Here is a 26,752-nt window from a genome sequence, read left to right on the forward strand (position 1 = left end):
AGTCGTCGTGGACACACTGTGAACAGGCCTAAGTCATCGGTACCGTCTGTGGAGGGGCTTGATACGCAGCCGGCATGCCGTCGCGCAGCGCGGGCGCCGTATTATATCGGTAATTTGCGTATCCGACGCGTATTAGGGGGGGGGGGTATTTTAGCACGCTAGGGTTTCTGACGTGGGCCCTCCCTCCACCGGCGCAAAAGCCACACGAACCTTGGAAGTTGTGATGTCGATAGCTCGGAGCGCCAGGTATAAAGCCTGCGTGCGCTGTGCTGTTCATGGATTACATGCTGTTTTGTTTTCTGCCCTTTTCTTCCATTCTGTACACCGTCAACCCCTGCTATACTCCTGCGTAACTCACAAGTCGATCTACAATGGTCCATCTAGCCACCGTCAAGAAGGACCACCAGGTCTCCAAGCCTGCTGCTCACTCCGAGCTCCCCGCCGTGGAGACCCTGGATCTCAGCGCGCCAGGAGAAGACGACTACTCGACCAGCGTCTACGGCTCGCAATATGCCGCCAAGTCGCTGCCGGCGTATGAGATGCCCGAGAAGGAGATGCCCCGTGAGGTGGCCTACCGTATGATCAAGGACGACCTGAGCTTGGACGGCAACCCGATGCTAAAGTGCGTTTGCATGCATTCCGTGAAGTTCCCTGAATCGGCATACTGACTGCTGCTAGCCTTGCCTCTTTCGTGACCACCTACATGGTAAATACACTGCTCCTTGCGTTCTCTCTGACCTCTCTGACCAACCCCCCCCCCCCTCCCCCCAGGAAGACGAGGCCGAGAAGCTCATGGCCGAGGCCTTCAGCAAGAACTTCATCGACTACGAAGAGTACCCGCAGTCCGCTGACATCCAGAACCGATGCGTCAACATGATTGCGCGCCTATTCAACGCCCCCGTAGACGAGCACAGCGACAATGCCATGGGCACCTCCACCATCGGCTCGTCCGAGGCCATCATGCTCTCCACGCTCGCCATGAAGAAGCGGTGGCAGAACAAGCGCAAGGCCGAGGGCAAGGACTGGTCTCGCCCCAACATTGTCATGAACAGCGCTGTGCAGGTCTGCTGGGAGAAGGCGGCCCGCTACTTTGACGTCGAGGAGAAGTACGTCTACTGCACCGACGACCGCTACGTCATTGACCCCGTCGAGGCTGTGAACCTGGTCGACGAAAACACCATTGGGATCTGCGTTATCCTCGGCACTACCTACACGGGCGAGTACGAAGATGCCAAGACCATCAACGATCTGCTGGTCAAGAAGGGTCTCGATGTCCCCATCCACATTGACGCTGCGAGCGGTGGCTTTGTGGCTCCTTTCGTCAACCCCAACCTAGAATGGGACTTTAGATTGGAAAAGGTGGTCTCGATCAACGTGTCGGGTCACAAGTACGGTCTGGTAAGTAAAAACATAATGAAGGGGAGAAAAAAAAAAAAAAAAAAAAAAAGAGACAAGACTAAGTTGCAATAAAGGTCTACCCTGGTGTCGGATGGGTCGTCTGGCGCTCCCCCGAATTCCTCCCCCAGGAACTCGTCTTCAACATCAACTACCTTGGGGCGGACCAGGCCAGTTTTACCCTCAACTTTTCCAAGGGCGCCTCCCAGGTCATTGGACAGTACTACCAGATGATCCGTCTGGGCAAGCGTGGATACCGCTCCATCATGCTCAACCTCACCCGCACGGCGGACTACATTACCAGCAAGCTCGAGGAGCTCGGATTCATAATCATGAGCCAGGGCCGTGGCCACGGCTTGCCCCTGGTTGCCTTCCGTCTGAACCCCAAGGACGGACACCTCTTTGACGAGTTTGCCATTGCCCACCAGCTCCGCGAGCGTGGCTGGGTGGTGCCGGCTTACACCATGGCGCCGCACAGCGAGAGCCTGAAGATGATGCGTGTTGTTGTGCGCGAGGATTTCAGTGTGCCCCGTGCCGACGCGCTGGTGAATGACATTAAGCTTGCTCTGCAGACGCTGGGAGACATGGACAAGACCATGATGGTCAAGTACCAGCAGTAAGCCCTCTCTCTTTTTCTCCATCAAGTACTCCAAACTAATGAATCCTAGACACGTCCAGAACCACGTCGTCAACTCGCACAAGTCGCACCACAACCACCCTGCATACAAGAAGGAGAAGCACTCCTTGCAAGGAAAGCACGGCAAGACCCATGCCGTGTGCTAATGTGTACATAAATCCCGGCTTGTTTAGCCCCCAGCCCGAGTTAGATTAGCTAGCGCTTTAACTTACGAATGAGATGACTGACGTAGTTCCGTCCCCGCTCTGCGTATAGTAAATGCTCATAAATAGAGGGGCGTTTCAGCTCCAATATCTGACGTGGTCTCGCTTAAGTTTCACAGCCACAGTGCGTATACTACATACTCATAGTGCATACTCGTCGGATGGCTCAGGCACAGCGGGGCATGCTATGCTATTAATAGCCCCGCGCTGCGATAGGCTGTGCGACGTGGCCCCAGCAAATAAGATGCCAATTTCGGTTTTCCTTCCCTCAACTAAAGGTGAACTAACTCGTTATGCTAACTCAGTTCACCAGCGCTGGCGGCTGAGTCAGGCTGGCTGGCCTTACCTTAACTAGTTCGTTAACCAACGTCGTTAGCCTGGCTGTAGCCATCACCACTGCCTTCTTCCCCTCCTCGGTTGACAGGTGTACACGCCTTGACTTTCTCTCATAGAACGCGAGCGAAAGAGACAGAGGAGAACGCTCCTCATGCCCTCGTTCTTCAGCAAAAAGACCCGCTCCCAGGCCTCTGCAGGTCCCGCGAGCGAGTCCTCAGCGCCGCCGCCTCCGCCACCCCCCAACCCATACCAGCAGCAGCAGTTCTACCAGCAGCAGCGACAACATCAATCTGACTACACCGGCGACAGCAGATCAGAGCAGTCTCATCGGCCGCCCGAGCCCTTTATTCCAGCTAATCAATTCCAAAGCCATTCCACTCACAGCAGTCCTTACTCCGCCGGCGTTGATTTGCGCTACGGACGGGACCCGTCGTTAAACGAGCAGCAGCAGCAGCAGCAGCAGCAGCAACAACAACAACAACAACAACAACAACAACAGCAACAACAGCAACAGCAGCAGCAGCTATACCGGCATCCGGCACACTACGCCCCGCACTCATCGTCCCTTAGTCTCGTGACTCCCCAGCGCACTCCCACCGAGCCCGCCAACTACCACCAGCCCAGTCCCAGTCTCACCAACTCTGCCGACCAGCTGTGGACGACTGCCCACGCAAACACTTCCGCCCAGGACCTTCAGCTCCAGGACAAGTCCGGCAAGCTGCAGAAGAAGAAGGGCTTCTTCAGCCGCAACCAAAGCGTTGCATCCAGCAGCCCCGGGAAACAAGCGAGGACAGAAAAATCTCTGGCCCGGTCTGTCTCTGTGAAGCACGCCTTTGGTGGACATCAACAACAACAACAACAACAACAACAACAACGTGACCCGCAACAAGAGCACGCAAGAGCAGTAGCGAATGCGAGCTTGCAGACGAGCCATTCGACAGTAGACCAGAATAGTCTGGATCTTGACCTGGAAACCGCACGGCCATCGACAGGCGAACAGCAGCCTCCCGCCAGTCCCAGGATCTACGAACCAAGTCTACCGCAGACTCCTCTCGAGCCTCAATCTTTCCAGCATACGGATCGCAGTCATCACACTTGGCAGCATAGCCGGCCGGATAGTGTTGAATCGATTGCCAGCCAGGTGAGCCTCCAACGACAGTACATGTTGTCTTCTTCTTCCTCCTCCTACCTCGCAGAGGTGCACCCACCACCAGCACCATCACCCTTGCATTTTCCCGCCGCCTCTCCCTTCACAGCGGCAAGGTTTAGTTTCAGCCGTCTCGTACCATCCTGCCCATGAAGCGGCGTTAAGACCATAGCGCAAGCGATCGCCCAAATTGGAACATTGTAGTTTCCCCGCACGGTCGTCGTCACGACAATCTCTGGAGCCAGCTCCCCTTGCACCCATAACTGTGTCGCAGAATTCTGATCTCATCATATCACAGGCCTCTTCCCGTCGACCCTCCGTGCAGCATTCGAGCTTGAATTATCCTGCGTCCGTGAATGACATGGCCGGCAGCGATCGTGCACAGCAACAGCAGCAGCAGGGCGGTTCGATGCCCACTCGCAAAGATTCTCTCGCGGCGCCGACTGGACACAGTCAATCGCCGCATCATCAGAGTGCGCCCTCAGGAGCTTCGTTCAAAGGCAACTCTTCCCAGCAGAACTTGCACGACACGTCCGCCCAGGGACGCGAGACGCCGCCAGCGGGCCATTCATCTAAATTGCGAGAGGAGTTGGAAAGTTTGGACATTGGTGCTCTTGTTGCGCGGCATGAAGAACTCCGTACGTCTTATTTCCCTCGTTCTGACTCTTCCTCTGAATTGTTTTGTAATGCATCTCTAATGACCTACAGAGGCCAAATATCAAAAGGTCAAGAGATATTATTTTGAAAAGGAAGCGCAGGTCACGCAGCTTCAGAATACCGTAGCCCACCAGCGCATGGCTGTTTCCCGCACAGTGTTGGATGACAACGAGTATACTGCACGATTCAACCGCCTCGATGGGGCGATCAAAGAGCTGGCGTTCTCGATACGTAAGGATTGGAAGACCATCCCAGAATGGCTACATCCGTTTGTCAACGACGATGCAGTTGCCCGGGGTGCCAAAGAGATGACCGGAGTTGGCCGCGCTGTCATCTCGCGGTGGGTAGTTGACGATGTGTTCAACCGGTATTTTCACCCCGGCCTGGACCGTAGTTTTAGCGAACACCTGAAGTCGGTCGAGCTCAATCTGCGCCAACAGCAGGTACAAGTCTTCAATGATGATGATAAGGAGAACCAGGTTGCGCGCATCTCGAACTGGAGACGCACAACTCTCGACGGATTGGCGGATGAGCTGCAATCCAAGGCAACGTCTGAGAACCAGGCTCAATTGACGGAGTATTGCGTAGAGAAGCTTTCTACAACCCTGCAGTACTACCTCAAGGAACCCGCTCCGCCGGAGCTTGCGCACTACACACAGATGATTGTGGAGAATGCCATCAACATCGCCGAGAAAATCCCACAGGAGTCTCGGGATATCATCGTTGATTATCTTGCACCGGGAACCCCGATCTCCGAGACGACGATGAAGGTGGAAACGGGCCTGCCACCGTTGGCACGGGCTATTGCCGAGTGTAAAGACCGGACCTCAGGCGAGAGCACTGACGAGATGGACGTGGAGACCCATTCACCGGTACAAGCAGACAACAACAACAACAACAGCAGCAGCAGCAGCAGCAATAAGAGCCAGAACCGCGAGCAAAGAAAGAAATATCCCTTTGGAAGCTTGATGGGCAAGAAATCACTCGTTTCATCGTCGTCGTCGTCGTCGTCGTCCAATAACAATACCGCACCATCACCATCCCCATCATCCGAAGCTCAGCAACGCTCCGTCTCTGGCTCTGCTTCGATATCTGAAAATAACAACAGCACCAACAGCGAGCGAGACGAACTGAACGATAAGCAGCCCCGAGTACGATTTGCAACGTTCGTGACTGTGGAGGTACGCGGCCGAGGGCCGAATAATGTTCTCCTTGAAGCTCCAGTATATACGCTAGAACCATGAAATAGCACTTTTCCTTATTTCTGTATAGCCTTAGTGTATATTTTTTTTTTTTTTTTATTTTTTTTATTCATTTTCCTCTCAAGAAATCGTAAGCCTGAATCCTGGTGCCCAACTAGGAAATGGCAATGGCATTTGCCGTCTTGCCGAGTGAACTCTTTTTTTAGCCTTCCCCACCCAAGCTTGCGTCGTCTGTTCATCGCGACATTTTTCTCTCTGCCGGATACATTATTGTATCTGCTTCTTTTCCTTTCTTTTTTTTCCCTCTTGCTTTTCCCCCCACTTAATGGCAATTGCAATTGCTCTCCAAGCGACATTACTTCTAAAATGAATGCATCCAGCTACACGACGTCATCATTTCACCGCAATCTTTATCAATGTCGACGGCACTTAGGAAGCCGGCATGGCTTGCGCGCATCTGCGCAAAGTGCGATATCGATATGCACACGCTGTTGAGGATGATGAAGTCAGTCTCGCTCTGGCAATGTTAAGAGACAAGAGGGAATGCTAATTGAAGGAAGCAGGGCGGCGCTCCCGGCAACAGTGGCCATTGCCATGTACGTTCTGAGGGAATCCCATGCCTGGGCAGTGATATGTCATGGTGATTAACCAACTCAGGTATCAATCAGATCTGGTGGCCCACGAGTTCACCACCCTAGGCTACCTCATCCCCGTGGCTGCAATGTTCAGTCGCTGCGGCTCCCCTCGCGGGAAATTCATCCATTTCCTCGTCCAGGGTCTGGTATTAGTATGCTTCGGCGCGGCCAGTAGCGTTCTAATGGTCTTTTGCTGCGTCAAGGCTCGCCAGCATACCTCGCCGAGGGAGGAGTTGGCGCAGATAGCAGCCTCTTCGTCTGCGGATATCCTCTCTGTGCCGTATAATCCCGCTGCCTCTGCGGTTGCCGGTGTTTGGCTGTTTGTGCAAACTTATATCGTCAATACGCTGCGAGGGAAGGATCCGCAGCTCGGTATCCCAGTGACGATGCATTGCATGCTGTTCTTCGTCGCTGCCACCGAGGCCCCGGACTATACGAGCGTATCAGCCGGCTTTGCCTTCGTGAAGAGGTTGTTGTTGGCTATGATGGCGGGCATGGCGCTGGCGACGGCAACGAACTTTCTCATCTTCCCGGATACGTCGAGGGATGCCGTTCTCAAGCTGATGGGTGATTATATCGGTGCTCTGCGGCACACGCTCAAGGCACACGCCTCTTACTTTGAGACTATGGAGCAAATAGATATGTTTGTGCGGACGCAGACTCGGAACCCCACGGAAGAGAAGAGGCTTTATAGGGCCAAGGCCGAGGCCGTTCAACATGCGGCGCGCAAGGTTTCTCACATGCATGCTTCGCTCAGCAGTGAACTGCCCTTTGCCAAAAGCGAAATTGCCTATGGGAAGCTCTCGTCCGGGGAGTTTGGCGAGATTTTCAAACATTTGCGCTCGACCATGTTGCCGATTGTTGGGCTGAGTACGGTGGCGGATGTGTTTGATCGCGTGATGGACTGGAATAATTGGGCCAAACCGGTGGCAGAAGGCGGCGTGGATCTGGCGGATGATGCTGTTCATGCACGGATGGTGCGCGATTGGAATCTGATCATGGCTAGGGGCCATGCCCATTTCGCTGAGATCTATGAAGCTATGGACCTGGGTCTCCAGCATGTTGCGTATCAGTTGAATGTGGCGAAACAACGACAACACAAGAAGCAGAAACCAAAGGATTTGGAGACTGTTTCTAGTCAGTATGCTGTACCGGGCGAAGACGGCTTTTCTTCTTATCTAGAGGATCAATGTGAGGCATTCTACAAGGCTAGATTGGTCACTCTGAGAGAATGGTGCGAAGATAAAGGCATCGCGCTGCCTGAAGATTATTTCTATCATCCAACAGATCAGCCTATTCGGCTTCCTGAAAACGTGCCCGGGGGGCTGCCTCGAGATCGAACCGAACGGCAATTGCATATTCTTCTATATGTACGGTTCTATCGATTTCTGACTTCTTCTCTTTCATATTCAGCTGACAGATCTAGGTCGAACACATGCTCTACTCTTCCAGCCGTGCTATACTCGACTTTGTCCGTTTCACTGACGATCGTGTCGCCAGTGGGAAATATTCTCACAGTCGCCTAGTCATCCCCGGCAGTAAACAATCCCGGAAATGGATGACGAGTCTCTATCGAATCCAAAACTACCAGACGGAAAGCAGCACGGATGACGATGACGCCGGCCGTCGTAGGATTATTCTTGATCTTGGAGAATCATACAACTACCGCAAAGACCCGGAGCATCTACCCCCGGAAAACGCCCTGCAGAAGCTTGGTGAATGGCTTCGCGTGATACCGAATTTCTTGCGCTCGTCACGCTCCCAATATGGATTCCGGGTAGCCTGCGCTGCGACCTCGATTGGTATCATTGCCTTTGTCAAACAGTCTCACGTATTCTTCGTGCGCCAGCGTCTTGCTTGGGCCATGGTCATGCAGACCATCAGCATGGGCCCGACGGCTGGTCAGACCGTTTTCAATACTGTCCTGCGCTCCACCGGTACTGTAATCGGCATGGTTGGCGCTTTGCTCGTCTGGTACATACCAGATGGCCACATAGCCGGCATTATCGTGCTATTCTTTGTCTGGAATACTGCTACCTGGTGGATTCCATTGAAAAGACCCGTCATGCAACAAGCCGGTATAGTGGGCTTGCTCACCACGATTATCATCGTGAGCAGCGAAATCGAAGTTCAGAAACTAGGCGCCCAGGCAGTAGACGCTGGAGGGCAGCCCTACTACCCGACCTACTTGCTCGCGCCTTACCGTCTGGCGGTGATTCTGGGCGGTGTAGTGGTGGCATTTATATGGACTATATTCCCGTATCCCATCTCTGATCACTCCATCCTACGACGAGAGCTGGGGGCTGCATTATTCGTTTTGGCGAGATACTACTCCGTTGTCCATGAGACAATGATTGCGCGTGCGCGCGGTGACGAGGGGGACGTGAATGTGAGATCGTCTGCGAGTCGACGGCTAGAAAAGGCCCGCCACAAAGCCTATGCGAAACAGACGGTGTCGCTCAATAAACTGCGCGCAAATATGGATTCGATCAGGTGGATAGTCCAAGTTGGGGGGAAATTTCCCAAGGGACAGTATGAGGAGATTATCAATTATATGCAAAAGTATGTTTTACGTTCCTATACCATTCGGCTTTCTCCTCTCTCTCTCTCTCTCTCTCTCTCTCTCTCTCTTTGTGTGTGTGTGTGTGTGCTAACCTCAACAGCATACTAAACTATATCAACCTCCTCGAATACGCCTCCAGAACCTTCTCCTCTACCAACTCCTCCGACGGACGTGCACACACCCGCACCCACAACGAAAGCGAATGGTACCACGACTTCACGAAACTCATCACAATGACACACATGGCCTCGCACCAGATAACGTCTATATTTGCCCTGCTCTCGGCTAGCATACTAAACGCCCAGCCTCTGCCGCCGTACTTACAAGTACCGAGTCCAGATGCGTTCATGGAGAAGATGAAAGAAGTCGACGAGGACATACTTAACATCTGCCATGCGGCCGAGCCAGGGTATTCGGCGTTTAGCGTGTTGCAGATTGCTAGTCGGTGTATTGTTGGGGATTTGGAGAGGGTGATTGAGTATGTTCCCTTTTTCCTTTTCGCAGAATAAATACTGACGGTGCGATAGGAGTGTCAAAGATCTTGTTGGGGAGCTCGACTTTTCGTTTCAAATTACAAGTCCTTCGTCTGAAAAGGAGGATTGAATAGATACCTACTTAACGTTATTAATTGATGATTCTTTCTGATAGGTTGGTGTAGCATACTCTTAGCCGACCAACCAGAATACTTTTTTGCATTTGCACAATCCCGCATGTTTGCCGTGTTTGCATTCTGCGTCTCTCCGCGGGGAATCAATCTGAATATCGTTCAATCCTCTTTTTTTTTTCTCTCTCTCTTTTGTCCAAGCTTGAATACAAAAACAAAACAAAAAAAAAAAAAGAAACACCCAGAATACCCATAACCCTCATCAATGGGTACGATCGAAGAACTACCCGACGACTACGACGAGTCGCAACCCGCGCAGTCACCGCCAGTACAACAACCACCCTCAAAAGAAACAGAAGCAGGCATCCCCTCATCTCTCCTCTCCAACAACACGCCGTTCCCCATAAAGCCAGACGTAATACACAATGACGATCCTCTGGCACCCGAATTGCCTCCGGCCATGGCCTCGATTCGATCGTATACACCGGATCAGTTGGCGGATATGCTGAACAAGACGCCATTGTTCATGACGGATTTGGAGAATGCGGGCGATGAGCGTGTGTTTAGCCCTTTCATATCAAATAGGGGAAAAAAAAAAGAAAGAAAGACATACTAATTATATTATTGTAAATAGAAGGTGAAAACGTCATGCTCGACGCAATCCGCGCCATGCAATACGAAGGAACCCGCGGCGAAGTTGCGCTCAGTTTCCGCGAACAAGGAAACGAATACGCCAAGGCAAGGAATTGGGCGGACGCAAAGGAATTATATACGAAAGCCATTGCTGTGCTGAATGTCAAGAAGGAGGATGATAAATGGGAGACACCGACTGATCTGGCGGCGGAGGAGAGGATGCTAAAAGAGGCCCGCGAGGCTTGTTATGCGAATAGGGCTTTGTGTAATTTGGAGCTGAGTGAGTTTCCCCCTTAATTTTTCTTTTCCCTTATGGCCACAAAAAGAGGCTAATTAAGTGATAGAAAACTACAGGTCGACGACGCTGGATTGCGCGCAGGCGCTCAAAGTCAATCCGAAAAACGTCAAGGCTTACTACCGCTCGTCCATGGCGTTGCTGGCACTGGACAAAATCGCCGAAGCTGAGGATACGGTCTTGCGTGGTCTCGCGGTTGATTCTTCCAACAAGTCTCTGCAACAAGTATCGGAGAAGATCGCAGCGCGCAAACTCGTTCTCGAGAAAATAGCGGCCAAACGACGCGCCGAAGAAGAACGGATGCGCAAGGAGAAACAGCTCCTAGCCACGGCACTACAAGCGCGTCAGATCCGCGTGCGCAAAACCGAGGAAAAGCCAGACATGGAAGACGCAAAGGTGCATTTAACGCCGGATCCGCTCTCGCCGGAGAGCACGCTGGCTTTCCCCGTTATGTTCTTGTATCCCATGGACGCGCAGACGGATTTTGTCAAGGCGTTTTCGGAGACGGATTGCATTGTGGATCATTTGGAGTACCTGTTCCCATTGCCGTGGGATTCGAAGCGCGAGTATCAGGTGCATTCGGTCGATTGCTTTATGGAGACGGTGACTGGTGGCTTGATCAAAGCTGGCAAGAAGTTGCCGCTGCTGCAGGTCTTGTCTGGTGGGAAGGTCGAGGTTGTGGATGAGTTGGTTAGGGTCATGGTGGTGCCGAGCCAGAAGTCCAAGGCCTTCATCGAGCAGTTTAAAGTGAGGAAGAACAAGTCTTGAGCATTTGATTGCGATTCATAATGGATCAGCTGTCTGCATTTGAGGCCGATGGATTGATTACAAGTTACTCGAGGCCGACCCCGAGAGAACGAGGAACAGTCGATGATGGCTACGCTTTCTTGCAGTGACCCTACACATCGTCAAATCGACCAATCCGTCAACTTGACAATCTACAGAAGAGGACGTGAAAGGAAGAAGAGAATTCTCGAATTCCGATTAGACCTGCCCATTCGTGGCGTGTATATAACACATAACGAGGGAAACCGAGTGGTTCTTGTGTCTTGACACTCGGAAGAAAACCTCGTCTCAGGCCTTGATAATGTCTAGATCCATGGATATAGAAAAATTATAGAAATTAAGAAAGAAGGGATACATGAAATATAAATCGCTCAGACGCTGACAGGGGTATCTTTCTTCGTACAAAAAAGTTTTGATGCGCATCAAAATAGAAATCAAACATGATTTTATCAAATTAACGTTCCGGAACAGAATTTTTTTTCTTCTTCTTTCAAGCATGCATGTTGTCTTTTTATTCATGAAATTCGTGATGGTAGGAAGACGTCTTTCTTCTTTTTATTGGTGATACTTGCGAGCATATCTTAAGCCCTGCACAAATGTACCGTCAACGATGTGATTCTCAAGCAGTTCTTTCTCCGGCTCGTAATCCGCGCCTAGAGAGTAAAGCTGATCCGAGGTATTTTGCTCGATTCGTTCAATGTATGAGTCGCTTTCGCTCACAGCATAAGCCTCAGCCCATACTGTGGATATGTCGGGGCAGCGCAATTCGTTGTCTTGCTCCTCCTCCTCGTGAATGGGAGTGATGCCGCTGCTGGTGGTGACGGGCGAATTGTTGGGACCAATGTAGAACACGTAGTCGAGATGATGGCGTTTGACTTGTTGCATGAGTTCCTCTTCGGAGGCCATTTCATCGCCGTATGAAGAAGTCGAGCCGGCATCGATAGCGTCGTGGTGGTGATGGTCTGACGGGATATTGCTGGCCACGAGCTGGTTGAGGTGGTTCTTGTAATAGAGGCCGAGGCGACGTACAGCCTCAATGGCCTTTTTGGTTTTCTCTGCAAGCCTTTGTATGCATCGGGGGGAGTCCGTTTTGGTCTCTGGCTTGGATTCGGTGACTGTTTCGTCTCCGGCCCGGCGTGTGTTGTTGAAGGCTGGAGCGGCAGAAGAAAAGGAGAGTGTGAAATGTTCATTGAAGCTGGAAGCACGAGCCATGTTGATAGAGAAAATGATCGCGAGCTGGGGATTTGATTTGTTTCCGATTGTATCCTCGCGGCCCTCTGAGAATGGAGTTTGACCTTGGCTCTCTCTCTCTCTTTTTTTTTTAGGTTTTTCTGGCCCTCAGAGGCTCGATGAAACTGTTTGATTGATCGGAGGTGGTTTGAATAGTAAAATGCTCAAGCGGATAGGTATATTGTGTTTTCCTCGATATCACACGGCTGTCGTGTACCTGCAAGAAGAAGGAAAGAAGAAAGAGGTTGGAGACAATTCACCCCGATTTATGTCTGAGGGCTTTAGGCTTCCAGCCATGTCTGCCATGTCTACAAAGAGTGATCCACGGATCGTGCTGTAGGCATCAGGGCAGGCTGTATAGGTAGAAGTCAGATCCATGGATGGGTGAACTGATATTCGACGGAAGTATAGAAGTATAACACCACCGCTGCCTGGGCCAGTCATCTGGGCCATGGCACTGGCCATGTCAACCGAGTGTTCACGTTCTAACAAAGCAATTGAGTCCTGGCTTTGAACGTTGTGTGGATTAGGTACATTCAGTGCTGCCTGCCAGGCATCAAGCACAACAAGGCACCGACTGTAACCAGCACCAACCTTGGAACATTGGAGTAAGAGCTGCTAGACTCTTTGCTGTTTTTCATGGTGTTAAAACTAAGATTAGATGAATAAATATGCTAGTCTCACGAGGCTAGAAAAAGACTACACGGCGGTTAGGGCTAGGACATAGAATAGTCTGGTTCCAATTGAGAGAGTCAATCCATTGATCTGTTTCATCTCATCACTTGTCATATAGTATATACGCGGATTAATTTCCCTTCAACCAATACAACGCTGCATCGTCGACAACTTTCTGCTCCCAACCCTCAGTTTTCAATGGGCCCAGAACCTCCACTGTAGTTTGCCCTGCAGCAAAAACGCCCCGGCATGGCATGTCAAGCGTCAGGTTCTCCGTATTACCGTCCCCCGTAAGTTTCTGAAGGGCCTTTTCCGACGCTAGATAGACCAGGCGTCCAATATGGGCCCAGTATATGGTTCCAGCACACATAGCACATGGCTCCCAGGTAGAGACCATGGTGCATTTGGCAAGGTAGTCCCAGGCGTAGTTATCCGCGGCATTGCGGGCCAGCTCGCATTCAGCATGGCGAACATGCGAGAGCGAAAGAGAGCTCATCAGCACGGTTTCATTGTCGGGACCCAGCAGGAGCGCTGCGAATGGCCGCTTGGAGTGGATTTCTCGTCCTGATTGTTGCAGGGCGAGGCATTGGCGTGCACCAGAGGCTAGCTGCTCGGGCGTCAACGGCAAAATGCCAGAGGTTTGGGACATTGTGTAGTGGAAGTATACGTTAATATGTAGGACGATGTGTCAGGCTAGGAACATGGCGCAAATTATACGGGGAGAAAGGGGGAATTTACATGCCAGTGACGGCGGCATCCGCCGACAGTGGAGTTTATTATTTAATTATCAAACTAGTTACTAGATAACTGATTGCGTCCGCCTTATGCATGGCCCAATAATCTTTTGAATGAAGAGGATCTCTTAACGAATGTTGTCCTCCGTCCGACGGAAGATGCTACGATTCACTAGACTGTATAATGTACAGCGTGACTACCACGTACTGGATCAACCATCCACCAACCTTTTGGTCAACCCCTTTTCTTGGTTCTTCGTGACATACGTGGCCTCGAGCGCCACACTGCTCTCATCAAGTACACTGGCGGCATCTAGACCGTCATCCGGAAGCACAGCAGTCACGATCTTTGAATCAGCGTAAGGGAGGCAGTAATTGAGAGCAACATAAACGATCGAGGTGCCGAAGAACCCTAAAAGCCAGCCAAATTGATACGGATGAACCCCAACCCCGATTCTTATATGTGAATTGACCGACTGCATCAAGCCCGGCAGACTGGGAACGGCGCCGACTACAAAGGACACCAGCGCATGGCAGTTGAATCCGCCGGTGTACCGATAAATGCTCATGGGCTGATACAAAGCCACACAGTCGTATTTGCGGCGCTTGATGATCCAATAGTCGCACAGCATGATGGCGGCTATCGGCCCGAGGAAAACGGCATAGGCTGACATGAAGTTGAGGAAGTTGCCCGCAGACTCCAGGATTTTCCAAGGCACTAGGGCCCAGGCCAGTAGAGCACAAAGCAGTTGGCCGCGGCGGATGTTCATGAATTGGGGTGCGAGCGCAGTGAAGTCGTTCGCTGCGGAGAGCGAATTGGCAGAGATATTGGACCCCAGGGCGGCGAGGGCAAATGAAAACGCCCCAAAAAACCGGCATGCTCGACTGCTCCAGAACGCGAGAAGCACATTCGGGTCCCACGGAATTGAGTCAGTGTGATACCTGGCCTGTCCTGCAGAGGAGACGGCGATGCCCATGAAGGCTATGAAGGTGAAGAATGCTGGGAGTAGGACGACATAGAGCATGTGCCAGCGCGGACTAACGCGAGAATACCGTGAGAAGTCAGCTTGGTTGACACTGACGGTTGCATAGTTCCCAATGACGGATGTCAGAGACGACATCATTGCCCAGCTATATGATGGCCCCGTCAATTGACTCTTTTGGGAAAACAGGCCGCCTCCGTTTGGAACCGCGATAAAAGCCCATATGAGCATGGCAATCCATGCCGCTGGCACGATAATCGACTTGGCTAAAAACAGATAGCGCAGTCTATTCGGATGGACCATAAGAAAGGGTATCTGAAGCAGCCAAAAGAGTAGAAATCCCACCATGCCCTGCGTCGTAATTCCCTCTCCCGCTGGCAGGGTATTTGGAATATGTAAAAAGCTCGGCCATATTGCTCCAAGCATGACAGCAACAGAGTTGCCTCCGTTCACAACCTGGGTTGCAAACCAGAAGACCGCGAGAACCAACCTCGAGATGATAGGAACATAAGAGCCCCAGAAACCCCAACTAGCACGAGCAATAACCGGGAAAGGAACATGATATATAGTGCCAATAGCTCCGTTCATAGCTATGACAATGGAGAGGATGAAAAACCCTAGAGCAACCATGCCCAGAGACTCTTTCCAGGATAGCCCGACGGCGATGATGCTGCTCGCCAGCTGCCAGTTAGCAACCGAGAAGGCGTCGGAAATCCAATACCCGATGAAGCTGAGAACCGTCCATTTCCGCATGCCTGGCGGAACAGGATCGAGATCTTTGTTCGTCCAGCGCACATTCCCGTGTACGAAGCTGGAGTCGGCCGGTGGAACGCGTAGCCGAGGCCAACGAGGTGTTGGAAACCTCATTGTGAGTCAGGTACGCGTTGATTGGGAGGAAACATCAACGATACATGCTGATGGAGATCACAGTATGATCGCGTATGGTATTTAAGAAAACACCTTCATCTTGGGCGTGAGTGAAGTCTATCACCAAGTATTTTCTCGTCCTGATAGGGTTCGGGTTTGTTGATAAGACTAAGAAGCTCCATTGGATAAAAGCTCCTTTGCTAACTTAGTAGACTGTTATGCCAAGGCGTCTTCTCTAGGTCTGGTTACGTACCCTCGTAGTGCATATTCGCTATCTAGAGTTGATATTCTGATTGCGAGCGAAGAGCACCGCTATACTTGCTCCTGGCATCTTACATCGGCGGATGCCGCCGTTACGCAGCGAGCAAAGCTTTTCATAACGCAGGATTCGTTATCTGGTGAAGATACTGCCTTAGGGCTTACCTTAAGGTTTATAGGTGAAGCTTATATCCTCGATATGATTGGAGCCCTCCCCGCTCTTCAAGCCCGTCCCCAGGCTGTAAAGATTATACTAAAAGATAAACAGAGAAGAGATTATCTTGGTTTGTATACCCAATTAGAGACGGAATCATACGGGCATCCTGATAGTATTTGAGTAGACGCCGTCCTACTCAATCTCAAATGTCGACCAATGTACGGAAATGCTGCCTGGAGCAAGCCATTGCTCAACAACCACTGTTTGTTTGTCAAAGAATATTTCCGAAGCGAGTATGAAATGCCGGCCATGATCTCGGTCCATACCGTAATGGAACCGAGTCTGAGTTAGAGACTATATGTGTTTCAGCAGCCTATTTGCTTCCCGGCGTGGAAACTTGCTGGGCACTCCGTAATGGGCGCCTCTTCACCTGTTCAGACATCGTGGAGGGGACGAAAAGCCAGTTGTGTATGGAATGCGCTACTATATCCCTGTGTTGGCATGCCTACGGAGTACTTCTGCTGTTGTTGGTGAAATAATCCATCACGGACGCGAGCCATGGGTAGATCAAAGTTCCTGGACGATAGGTACGCATAGGTATACCCGGCGTCCTTAGATCCGAGGAGTCCATAAGGCTGGTAAGATAGGTAGGCGTTTGCACAGCTCCGGCAGCACGAATTGGCAACTGTCAAGTTCAATGGCGTGGCTGCTGATATCGTGCTCATGGGCGTAGGGCGTGGTAGCCGACATGAAGTTGATTCGAACTTATTAAATTTAATGGAGTAGTCATGCCAGTCTCCACGCTGAAATGAGCGGCGGGCCTGGCCAGCCAATGGGAGGCCTGCACGGGCCGCGGTGTGCTGAGGCAGCGCAGGAGGGGCCCCACTTTCCAGCCCCGGCGCTGCAATGTCCCAGAACGGCTTAGCGGCAGGCCGCATGCCTCCTCCTGCCGCGGGCAAAACTCGCACCGCTCGACCACCGCACAATCTTCGACTCTCTCGCCGCGATACAAATACGCCTCGAATCCTTGCTCTGCCGTGCGTCCGCCAATCATAAATCGAGCCTGCTTTCCCACTGCGAGTCAGACCACCGCCAATTGTGCCCTCCCCCGAACGCCGCCCGTGGTGATACCTCTTCCATCCTGCGCCCCTTTCCGCTACACTCCCGCTTTGTGTCGCCAGTCATTGCGGCGAGTCTGCCTTGTGCCTGCGCGGAAATAGACAAGGCCGTTGTCCCGACAAATTAGGGGATAAAAAAAAAGAAAGGGGACAAAAAATTAAAGAAGTCTTACTGGCGTGGCGGATATCCAGATCGTCCCGGTCCATACATACTACTACATATATTACATACATAGCCCGCCAATATGAATTCTAACCCCACTGGTTATCCTACGACCATGCAGCAGCATGCTAATCCTATGCTGGCTGCCGCTGCAGGCTATCCTATCCAGTCAGGAAGCCCAGGCAATCAGCAGTTTCCTTTCTATGCCAACCCAATGGCTGCATATCCTCCTCAGGTGCCGCAGGCACGTCCTGGGGCAATGCAACAGCAACAGCAACAACAACAACATTCCTTCAACCCCATGCAGATCCAAACTTCTGGCCCTGGCGGACCTATGATGCCAAGTAACATGGTCGGTAAGTAAGATTCATTAAACCTGTCTTCCCTTTTTTTTTAAAGAGAAAAAGAAAATCTTTTGGCCACGATGTTCCTCTTTTCCATTGGTACCGTGCTACGTGTCTGCATGAAGATCAGCCACTTCAACATACACCATCCGATTCCTTTCCCCTTGTTCTACATTCCCATTCCTCATGTCATTGGTCAAACCTTTGCTTCATGAACATATGAAGCGAAGCGTTGTCGCAAGGAACCACGGACTCCGCTACCCCAACATTCTTCCGTGATTGTATCCACCATGGCCACTGGCCGGTGGGTTTAGGACAGATATACTAACGGGACACCATTTGTTTACGGCAGCTCCGCAGACTAATCTTCCTTACTCTTCGCCTTCTCCATATCATCCGACCTCCATCCCAACCACTACGACTGCTTCACCATCGCACTCACAGAGCCCGACCACGGCAGCAACTATTTCAATGCAGATGCCGTCGCAGAATATGGCCGCAGTTGCCAACCCCGCAATGTTGGCTGCGCAGCAGCAGCAGCAACAACAACAGAGACCTGCGCCGCCAGCTAATCAACCGCCACAAGGACAGCAACAACCACAGCAACAGCAACAGCAGCAACAACAACAACAAGCCGTTCCTCAATCTCCGGCTGCTGCTGCTCGTGAGCGAGCTCGCGTCAGCACTCTTCTGGAAATCAACTCCACTCTACTTCAAGAACTGTTGAATATGCAAGCAGCAGGCAAATCTGGTGGCCCCCCGCAAGCACCAACAAACCAAGAGCAACAGACATCATCGCCAAATTCAACAGCGGAATCAAATGCTGCCGGGGAAGCTCCGAGAAAGCCCAGCCAGGAATACGTTGAATGTTTGAAGCGCCTGCAAACCAATCTAGTCTACCTCGCTTCTGTTACCGATCGCACCAAAAAACCAGGGCCATCGGCTCCTCCAATTCTTACCCCTCCGCCACATATGAGCAGCTTGACTGAAATCTACTCGAAGCTCAGTGAGCTGTTCCCTGCTGTACCTCGACCTGCTGCAGCACACCAGCAACGGCCTAGCCAGTCAGGCATAGCAACCACTGAGAATGCCGTGTGACGAAGCGGAATTGCAATAAAGAGAAACACCCTTACTTGATTGCTACCGGTTTATCACCTCTACAGACGCTCCTTAGTAAATTTACAGAGCTCCGACGGGGACCGCTTCTGTCCTATACGTGCCTTGCCCAATACCTGAAGGCCTCACGGTCAAGAAGAGTATGGCACTCGTAATCGCTCCAATATGCACTTACGGTTTCAGTCATAACCAGATGACATAATCGTCGAAGCTCTCCTACCACCTCCTTGAGCTTGAGACATTTTCAGGTGCGCAACTATCGGCGACTGGGCTGATATAGGCTACACATGTCTAAGACATACTCTTACTAGCCATATGTAAACAGGCCTAGGCCTAGCGCTCGGCAAACAGGGCTGTTGAACGAGTGATAGTCATGTGGATATAAAACAAGCCTGTATTCTATGTTGGAGCAGTGCTGGTTTTCGGAGATAGTGTAATATTAAACCATGTCATCTATATACCTGTAATCCAATGCTAGTCCATATGTATGCTGGTCACGCTCTCTCGCCGCGAGTTATTATAGACCTGAGTGCATAGCGGCCGTCCAATCAGAGGCCGCCGATCGCAGGCGGGAGATCAACCACCAGAATTTTTGCATCGGCAGCTGCGTTTGTTCCGGTGACTAACAAAGTCCTCACGCGCCGCTCTAGTCTCACCTCCACCGAACGGCTTCTGGGATAGAGCTTGGAAGCCATCGCTGCCTCTGCCCATCGTCATTGGCAGTGCTGTGGATGTCCGCCGTTTCATTGGCCACGCGCAGGACGGCAACGCGCATCCTCTTTGCTCCTCCTTCTCCTGCATCCGCATCGTTAGCTGCTGTGGCGCCACCCACAGCTTCAAAAGCTGGTTTCCCTGCCACCTCTTCTTTGCTGCTTATCCCAGGTCACAAGCTCAGAGCTGGTTCTTTAGCATTTCAACCTCACCCGTGTATAGACGTCCGACCCCAATCAAAGCTTGCTCAGCCTTCTTATATCCCCGCCGCAAGGTCCTCCTTGAAGTCCAGCTCCCGGCCGTCTGCGTTCGCTCAAGCTCACAGCTCGTTATCCTTCCGAACTCACAGAAACCACAGCACATCGTCTGATACTTCTTCTTCTAATACGGCTTCCAATATGACCGGCGAAGCTCGCCCCAAGCGCAAACATAGCCCGGTGCCTGCGTCCGACAGGCCTGCGAAACACCTGAAGCCTGAATCCACTGTTCTTACGCCCGGGGATGAAACACCTGCGAATGGCACCGTATATGACGTGGAGAATGATGAAGACATCACACCGATCGTTGCGTTGGGGGCAACTCAGGCGGACTCGCCGGAGTGGCAAGCGACTATTGAGTCAGTGGTGAAGAGTGTCGTCTCGATCCATTTCTGTCAGACATGCTCATTCGACACCGACCTGTCCATGTGTAGCCAGGCAACAGGGTTCGTTGTGGACGCCAAGAGAGGCTACATTCTCACAAACAGACATGTTGTCTGTGCCGGCCCGTTCTGGGGTTATTGCATTTTCGACAATCATGAGGAGGTGAGCTTTTACCCAGTATTGCCTTTATGAAGCCGCATTTAATCTCTAACTCTTTTGGCAGTGCGATGTTCGTCCCGTTTATCGGGATCCTGTCCACGACTTTGGCATTCTGAAATTCGACCCCAAGGCAATCAAATACATGGATATGACAGAGCTAAAGTTGAATCCGGAGGGGGCACAAGTGGGGGTTGAGATCAGGGTGGTCGGTAACGATGCCGGAGAGAAGCTAAGTATTCTCTCTGGTGTCATCAGTCGCCTTGACCGTAACGCTCCTGAGTACGGCGAAGGCTACAGCGACTTCAACACAAATTACATACAAGCGGCTGCTGCCGCCAGCGGCGGAAGCTCTGGTAGTCCTGTCGTCAATATCGCCGGGCATGTCGTCGCTCTACAGGCCGGTGGTCGTGCGGATGGTGCTGCTACAGATTACTTTCTCCCACTGGGCCGTCCACTACGCGCACTCCAGTGCATACAGGAAGAGAAACCTGTCACGCGAGGCACCATTCAAACACAATGGATGATTAAACCTTTTGATGAATGTCGACGTCTTGGACTGACCCCGGAGTGGGAGGCCTCTGTCCGCAAAACCGCGCCTAAGGAGACAGGAATGTTGGTGGCGGAAATTGTTCTTCCCGAGGGCCCGGCTGATGGGAAGCTTCAAGAGGGAGATGTACTTCTCAAGGTGAATGGAGAGCTGCTCACTCAGTTTGTGCGACTTGATGATATACTGGATTCCAATGTCGGCAAATCTATCCACCTTCTTATACAGCGCGGCGGCGAGGACCTCGAATTGGAATGCAGCGTTGGAGACCTACACGCTATCACACCAGATCGCTTCGTCAGCGTCGCTGGTGGTACATTCCATGATCTTTCTTACCAGCAAGCGCGGCTTTATGCTATCGCCACTCGTGGCGTCTACGTTTGTGAGGCAGCAGGATCCTTCAAGATTGAAAACACTCTGTCGGGGTGGATCATTGATTCGGTAGACAAGCGGCCTACTCGAAACTTGCAAGAGTTTATTGAGGTTATGAAGACAATACCAGGTAAGCACGTCACCTTCGATACCAATTTCACTGGGCAACCTAACAAGACTGTTTAAATTAGATCGCTCGAAAATTGTTATTTCTTATAGACATATTCGAGATCTCCATACACGAGGCACAAGCATTATCTACCTCGATCGTCACTGGCATCCAAAGATGTCCCTTGCAGTCCGTAACGACAAGACCGGCTTGTGGGACTTTTCAGATATCGCCGAACCTCTACCCGCTGAGCCACCAGTTCCTCGAAAAGCGGATTTTATTCAGTTGGACGGGGTCAGTCAGACCGCTGCCGCTGATATCGTTCGCAGTTTCGTCCGGGTGTCATGCACCATGCCGCTGAAGCTGGATGGATTCCCTCAGGGCAAAAAAACCGGATACGGTTTAGTCATTGATGCGGAGAAGGGCCTTGTCGTTGTTTCTCGGGCTATTGTTCCGTACGATCTGTGTGATATCAATATCACAGTTGCAGATTCGATTATCGTCACTGGCAAAGTGATTTTCATGCATCCTCTGCAAAACTATACCATTGTGCAATACGATCCAAGTCTCGTCCAGGCTCCAGTAAAAAGTGCGCGGCTAAGCACGGAAAACATCAAACAAGGTCAAGACACAATATTTGTCGGATTCAATCAAAATCTGCGCATTGTTGTCGCTAAAACAACAGTCACTGACATCACCACCGTTGCTATCCCCGCCAACGCCTCTGCTCCACGTTACCGGGCTATCAATCTTGACGCTATCACAGTGGACACGGGGCTCAGCAGCCAGTGCACTAACGGTGTCTTGCTGAGGGATGACGGCGTTGTCCAGGCTCTTTGGCTAAACTATCTAGGAGAACGAACGCCAAGCTCGCATAAAGACGTCGAGTATCATCTTGGGCTCGCAACGCCTTCTCTTCTACCCATAATTAGCAAGATCCAAGGAGGCGAAATCCCAAAGTTGCGTATCTTGGATATGGAAAGCTATGTCATTCAAATGAGTCAAGCTCGAATAATGGGCGTATCGGAGAAGTGGATCGAGCAAGTAGCAGCAGCCAACCCTTCCCGACATCAATTGTTCATGGTCAGAAAACTGGACAGCCCTCCTCCATCTTTCACGCATCATGAGACAGATTCCTTGAAGGAGGGAGACATCATTCTCACACTAAATGGAAAGCTTATTACGCGAGTCTCCGAGTTCGACGTTATGTACGACAACGAAGTTCTCGACGCGTTGATCGTCCGAAACGGACAGGAAATGCACGTCAAGTTGCGTACGGTGCCAACGGAAGATTTGGAGACCGATCGAGCAGTCATGTTTTGCGGAGCTGTGTTGCAGAAGCCACATCACGCTGTGCGGCAACAGATTTCGAAGCTTCACAGTGAGATTTACATCAGTGCTAGGGTATGTTTTCCTATATTATATGAGTGTTTCACCCCCCACCGGGTTTACTAACATAATCCTGCAGAGTCGTGGCTCACCTGCCTACCAGTATGGATTGTCTCCGACAAATTTCATCACAGCAGTGAACGGAGTGCAAACCCGCGATCTCGACAGCTTTGTCCGCGAGGTGAAAAAGATCCCGGATAACACATACTTCCGTCTTCGGGCGGTCACATTCGACAATGTACCGTGGGTTGTCACGATGAAAAAGAATGATCACTACGTAAGTCTTCTTTGCTTCTTGTTTGTCAAATCATATTCTCTAATAGACAACAGTTCTCCATGTCGGAATATGTCAAAGACCCCTCAGTCCCGGCTGGGTGGAAGGTGGTCTCTTATCCGAAAAAAGACGAAGCTTCGGCGGATACATCCAACCTGACAGCAGATGCGATGGACGAAGGAACAGAAGGTGGCGGAAGTGATGCAGAGCCTGATCAGGATTAGACTGGACATAATAATGTACTTGATAGACAGATATATGCAGTTGCAGTTCTTGTACAATAGATATATATAGAGAGAGCGCACTTCATTCCTGCATGCCAAATATGCACATATGGTCAGTACACAGGTAGATAAGGCCAACACGTCAAAAGAGCTTGGCAGGTCGCCCTTGCTGTTTGCTATCTACAATGAAGTATGATCAGCAAAAGTATTGCATAGCCATTCTAAAAGCGGTTGCAGCTGCATTATAACAATGCACTTCGATCTTGCCAGGGCACTCGGTAAACCGGTTTTTAGATGGAGTCGGGAATGTAAAGCTGACTTGAATCTATATGTAAATGTACAAACAAGGCAAGTATTCTAATATAGTAACCTGCCGATTTTAGCCTGCAAAGACCGGGTTAACCAGCCTTCTTTGTAACTTGTATACCTAAAGTAAAGTCCTTCCAGTAATTCGCCGCTCTGCATGCGTTCCTCTTGCTCTTATGTGCTTCTAGTACTCTCTGTGCAAGTCCATTATCACAGAAAATAATCTTGGAACGCTTCACATGGAGAGCTATGGCATGGCATAAGGTAGTGATAGTCGGACTACAAACATGCAATATGACGTCCCCCCCGAACTCATTTTTCAGACATGTGCTTTCTAATGATTTGTAGTATTCACAAGGGATAGGAATGGTGACCTTGAAAAAGAATGATATGGCACAATCCATCTGCAAGGCTTGCATTGCATTGCCTCCAGGCTGTAAAGTGACATATTTTAGCATGAAATGAATATATGCGATAGTATTCTTACCTTTGTAGGTAAGGTAGCTAGTTGTCGCTATGATCAATGAAGCTTGCCTTAGGTATATAAACACCGCCATATCTGGTTCGTAGACATTGTGCTCAAACTTTTTTACTTTTCAATGAAGACCGGATTGAATACATCTTACAGGAACAAGAATGACGATGAACAAAACGATTCTCTCCCACTGGGACTCCTTCTCGACCAAGGCCCAAAGCAAGAACTGCCGCGAGGCTCTCAACGGATCCAACTTAGATGTTGCTACCGTGGTAGCTGTTGCAAAGTGATGGCAGTGAGATTCCGCCGGCTATCGACCCAGCTAACTTTGTATGTGTATATATGCAGACATGGCGCCTTGAGTGAGATCGAACAAAATGCCTTGGAGGCCGTTGAGAACAGTGCCAATGTGCTCGAATCAAAGCTTGCTGCAGGCGAGGTGATATACGGTTCGTTTTAACATCTTATGTAGCATGTTTTGATATTGCAGATCTCTGAGCATGCCATTAGGGGTCAATACCGGTTTTGGCGGCAGTGCAAATACCCGAACAGATGCTGTAGAAGACCTGCAGCAGAATCTTCTCCGGATGCTTCAGTACGGAGTATTGCATACGCCGCTGGTATTGGAGCGTTCCAATGAACCGATGAAAGGCGAATACCAAGCCCTACCGGACAACGCCTTTAAGCCGCCCGAGTTCCCTCTGAGCGACGCAGCGACATCTACATGTATGCCTGAGTCGTGGGTGCGGGCGTCAATGCTCATTCGGCTCAATTCGCTCCTCTCTGGACTGTCCGGGGTAAAGCAGGATACAATCATGACACTAGCAAAGCTGGTTGACAAAAGAATAACCCCCAGAGTTCCCCTCCGAGGAAGTATCTCTGCTTCCGGAGATTTGAGCCCTCTGGCATACATCGGAGGTGTCATACAAGGATCACCTACGATGACAGTAATGGCAGACGATGCCTCAGGTGTACGGAGACTTCGAAGGGCTGATCAGGCATTGCTGGACCAGGGGGTCTCTCCTATCAAACTTCGCGCGAAGGAGGGCCTGGCCATTGTTAACGGCACTGCTGTCTCAGCTGCGGTAGGCGCACTGGCTCTCCACGAAGCGCTCGGTCAAGCGGCGTTGGCTCAGGTCCTCACTGCCATGAGCGTTGAGGCGATGTCCGGTACCGACGAGAGCTTCAAGCCTCTCTTTGGCAAAGCTCGCCCGCATCCCGGCCAAATCGACGTTTCGAACGCTATACATTACTTCCTAGCCAACTCCAAGCTCATTAACCGCGAAGGGGGCGCAAACACAGGAGAGTTGCGCCAGGATAGATACTCTCTTCGCACTGCGCCGCAATGGATCGGACCGGTCCTGGAGGACTTGAGCCTAGCCCATGAGCAGGTCAGTATTGAGCTCAAGTCTGTTACAGACAACCCGTTGGTTGACTGGGAAGCTGGCGGTGATATACTGCATGGTGGTAACTTTCAGGCCAAGGTTGTCACTAGTGCATTGGAGAAGACTAGACAGGGCTTGCAGACCATCGGACGCATTCTATTCTCCCAATGCACCGAAATGATCAATCCAGCAACAAATCATGGACTGCCTCCAAACCTTGTGGCTGGTGATCCCAGTCGTTCTTTCATTTGGAAAGGTACTTTCTGTTTGTCTGACTGGTTCACATGGGGAATATAGGCACTGAACTATGCAACCAATAGGGACGGACATCATGATAGCAGCCCTACAGGCAGAGCTTGGCTTTTTGGCCAACCCAGTGGGTAGTCATGTACAGACCGCGGAAATGAATAACCAGGCGGTTAATTCCCTAGCCCTAATTTCCGGTCGTTATACCCTGCAGGCAGTTGAAGTGCTTACACAGCTGATGGCTGCACACCTCCTGGCGCTTTGCCAGGCTCTAGATCTTCGTGTCTTGCGCATCAAGTTTCTTGATGCGTTTTCCCAGGACTTCCTAAAAATGACCCAGACTGCATTTGACCCCTATCTCAAGGATCATGACACTGAATTTTTTGAGTCACTTTGGCAAGGATTTTGTCGGAATCTCGAAGGCCTTGGAGGCGAAGATTCTGCCACGCGTTTCAAGTCTGCAGTGGAAGCATTACAATCTGCCATATTAGAGAGGATCGTGTTTCGAGAGACTACACTGACGGCTCTGAAGTCATGGATTAGTCAATGTGCTGAAAAGGGCGAAGACACGTATGAAATCATCAGACTGGAATACGGAACCAGCCCACAGGCAGCTCCATACCTGGGATGCGCCTCGGCTCGACTATATAAATACGTTCGAGAGGAGCTCCAAATACCCTTTGTCTATGATGACGCCGTTCTCGACTCTGCCCGTCCAGACGGCACAACTATCGGCAACATGATCACAAGGATCTGTGAAGCATTGCAGAGTGGTGCTTTGTATTCCGTCGTCATGGAGTGCTTCAGGGATGCTTTGCAGGGAACTGAAAGGGTCGGGTTGAATTTCCCTGCAAGCATGCCAGTGAGAAGCAATTTTGACGGACGAAGAGCTGCTAATGTTGAAGGTTTCAACATAGATATGACGCTTTCTGTCAATTCTGCCAAACATGTCAAGACACCGGTCATCTCAGGCCAGCTCTTCCTGGAGAACCTTGAATTGTTCCATCACCTAGGTTCCGCTGTGAATCATGTCAAGTAACTTCGAATCTTTGGCAGATCTAAATGCTGAAAAGATTCTAGTCAATCAAAGGCATAAGAGAAATTTAGGGCATCAGAATGAATGCTTCACATAGATATAAAATGAAATTTTATATAGCTTTCATAAGCATCTATACTAGT

At 50.9% G+C, this 26,752-nt stretch overlaps 9 protein-coding genes across 9 annotated transcripts, besides 1 other annotated feature; 6 read left to right on the forward strand and 3 right to left on the reverse strand.

The window, feature by feature from the left end:
* Nucleotides 1–371: 371 nt before the first annotated feature.
* Nucleotides 372–2,178, forward strand: UA08_03321 (Glutamate decarboxylase 4; the record flags this gene model as incomplete). The annotated part of the gene is made up of 5 exons (XM_020265608.1): nucleotides 372–622; nucleotides 679–706; nucleotides 772–1,398; nucleotides 1,473–2,011; nucleotides 2,064–2,178. 5 exons carry the CDS (start codon nucleotides 372–374, stop codon nucleotides 2,176–2,178), a joined length of 1,560 nt encoding a protein of 519 aa, XP_020121221.1.
* Nucleotides 2,179–2,722: 544 nt separating this feature from the next.
* UA08_03322 (hypothetical protein) lies at nucleotides 2,723–9,378 on the forward strand (the record flags this gene model as incomplete). Its single annotated transcript, XM_020265609.1, has 9 exons — nucleotides 2,723–3,712; nucleotides 4,017–4,356; nucleotides 4,427–5,556; nucleotides 5,958–6,082; nucleotides 6,141–6,173; nucleotides 6,235–7,582; nucleotides 7,639–8,774; nucleotides 8,876–9,253; nucleotides 9,303–9,378. 9 exons carry the CDS (start codon nucleotides 2,723–2,725, stop codon nucleotides 9,376–9,378), a joined length of 5,556 nt encoding a protein of 1,851 aa, XP_020121222.1.
* Nucleotides 3,012–3,105: a repeat region (Identified by RepeatMasker using a combination of RepBase library and repeat library created with RepeatScout).
* Nucleotides 9,379–9,644: 266 nt separating the features above from the next.
* On the forward strand, nucleotides 9,645–11,075 carry UA08_03323 (hypothetical protein; the record flags this gene model as incomplete). Its single annotated transcript, XM_020265611.1, has 3 exons — nucleotides 9,645–9,936; nucleotides 10,014–10,292; nucleotides 10,357–11,075. The coding sequence occupies 3 exons, from the start codon at nucleotides 9,645–9,647 to the stop codon at nucleotides 11,073–11,075; spliced, it is 1,290 nt and encodes a 429-aa protein (XP_020121223.1).
* A 573-nt stretch (nucleotides 11,076–11,648) lies between these two features.
* UA08_03324 (hypothetical protein) lies at nucleotides 11,649–12,305 on the reverse strand (the record flags this gene model as incomplete). Its single annotated transcript, XM_020265612.1, has 1 exon — nucleotides 11,649–12,305. The coding sequence occupies one exon, from the start codon at nucleotides 12,303–12,305 to the stop codon at nucleotides 11,649–11,651; it is 657 nt and encodes a 218-aa protein (XP_020121224.1).
* An 823-nt stretch (nucleotides 12,306–13,128) lies between these two features.
* UA08_03325 (hypothetical protein) lies at nucleotides 13,129–13,647 on the reverse strand (the record flags this gene model as incomplete). Its single annotated transcript, XM_020265613.1, has 1 exon — nucleotides 13,129–13,647. One exon carries the CDS (start codon nucleotides 13,645–13,647, stop codon nucleotides 13,129–13,131), a length of 519 nt encoding a protein of 172 aa, XP_020121225.1.
* A 213-nt stretch (nucleotides 13,648–13,860) lies between these two features.
* On the reverse strand, nucleotides 13,861–15,582 carry UA08_03326 (hypothetical protein; the record flags this gene model as incomplete). The annotated part of the gene is made up of 2 exons (XM_020265614.1): nucleotides 13,861–13,909; nucleotides 13,961–15,582. The coding sequence occupies 2 exons, from the start codon at nucleotides 15,580–15,582 to the stop codon at nucleotides 13,861–13,863; spliced, it is 1,671 nt and encodes a 556-aa protein (XP_020121226.1).
* A 1,778-nt stretch (nucleotides 15,583–17,360) lies between these two features.
* UA08_03327 (hypothetical protein) lies at nucleotides 17,361–18,720 on the forward strand (the record flags this gene model as incomplete). The annotated part of the gene is made up of 2 exons (XM_020265615.1): nucleotides 17,361–17,634; nucleotides 17,975–18,720. The coding sequence occupies 2 exons, from the start codon at nucleotides 17,361–17,363 to the stop codon at nucleotides 18,718–18,720; spliced, it is 1,020 nt and encodes a 339-aa protein (XP_020121227.1).
* Nucleotides 18,721–19,847: 1,127 nt separating this feature from the next.
* UA08_03328 (Pro-apoptotic serine protease nma111) lies at nucleotides 19,848–23,161 on the forward strand (the record flags this gene model as incomplete). The annotated part of the gene is made up of 5 exons (XM_020265616.1): nucleotides 19,848–20,252; nucleotides 20,314–21,295; nucleotides 21,357–22,678; nucleotides 22,743–22,940; nucleotides 22,994–23,161. 5 exons carry the CDS (start codon nucleotides 19,848–19,850, stop codon nucleotides 23,159–23,161), a joined length of 3,075 nt encoding a protein of 1,024 aa, XP_020121228.1.
* A 942-nt stretch (nucleotides 23,162–24,103) lies between these two features.
* On the forward strand, nucleotides 24,104–26,612 carry UA08_03329 (hypothetical protein; the record flags this gene model as incomplete). The annotated part of the gene is made up of 4 exons (XM_020265617.1): nucleotides 24,104–24,228; nucleotides 24,291–24,391; nucleotides 24,453–25,583; nucleotides 25,648–26,612. 4 exons carry the CDS (start codon nucleotides 24,104–24,106, stop codon nucleotides 26,610–26,612), a joined length of 2,322 nt encoding a protein of 773 aa, XP_020121620.1.
* Nucleotides 26,613–26,752: the final 140 nt, after the last annotated feature.

This window comes from Talaromyces atroroseus, assembly GCF_001907595.1.
Source record: "Talaromyces atroroseus strain IBT 11181 chromosome Unknown scaffold_3, whole genome shotgun sequence".
Taxonomy (NCBI): domain Eukaryota; kingdom Fungi; phylum Ascomycota; class Eurotiomycetes; order Eurotiales; family Trichocomaceae; genus Talaromyces; species Talaromyces atroroseus.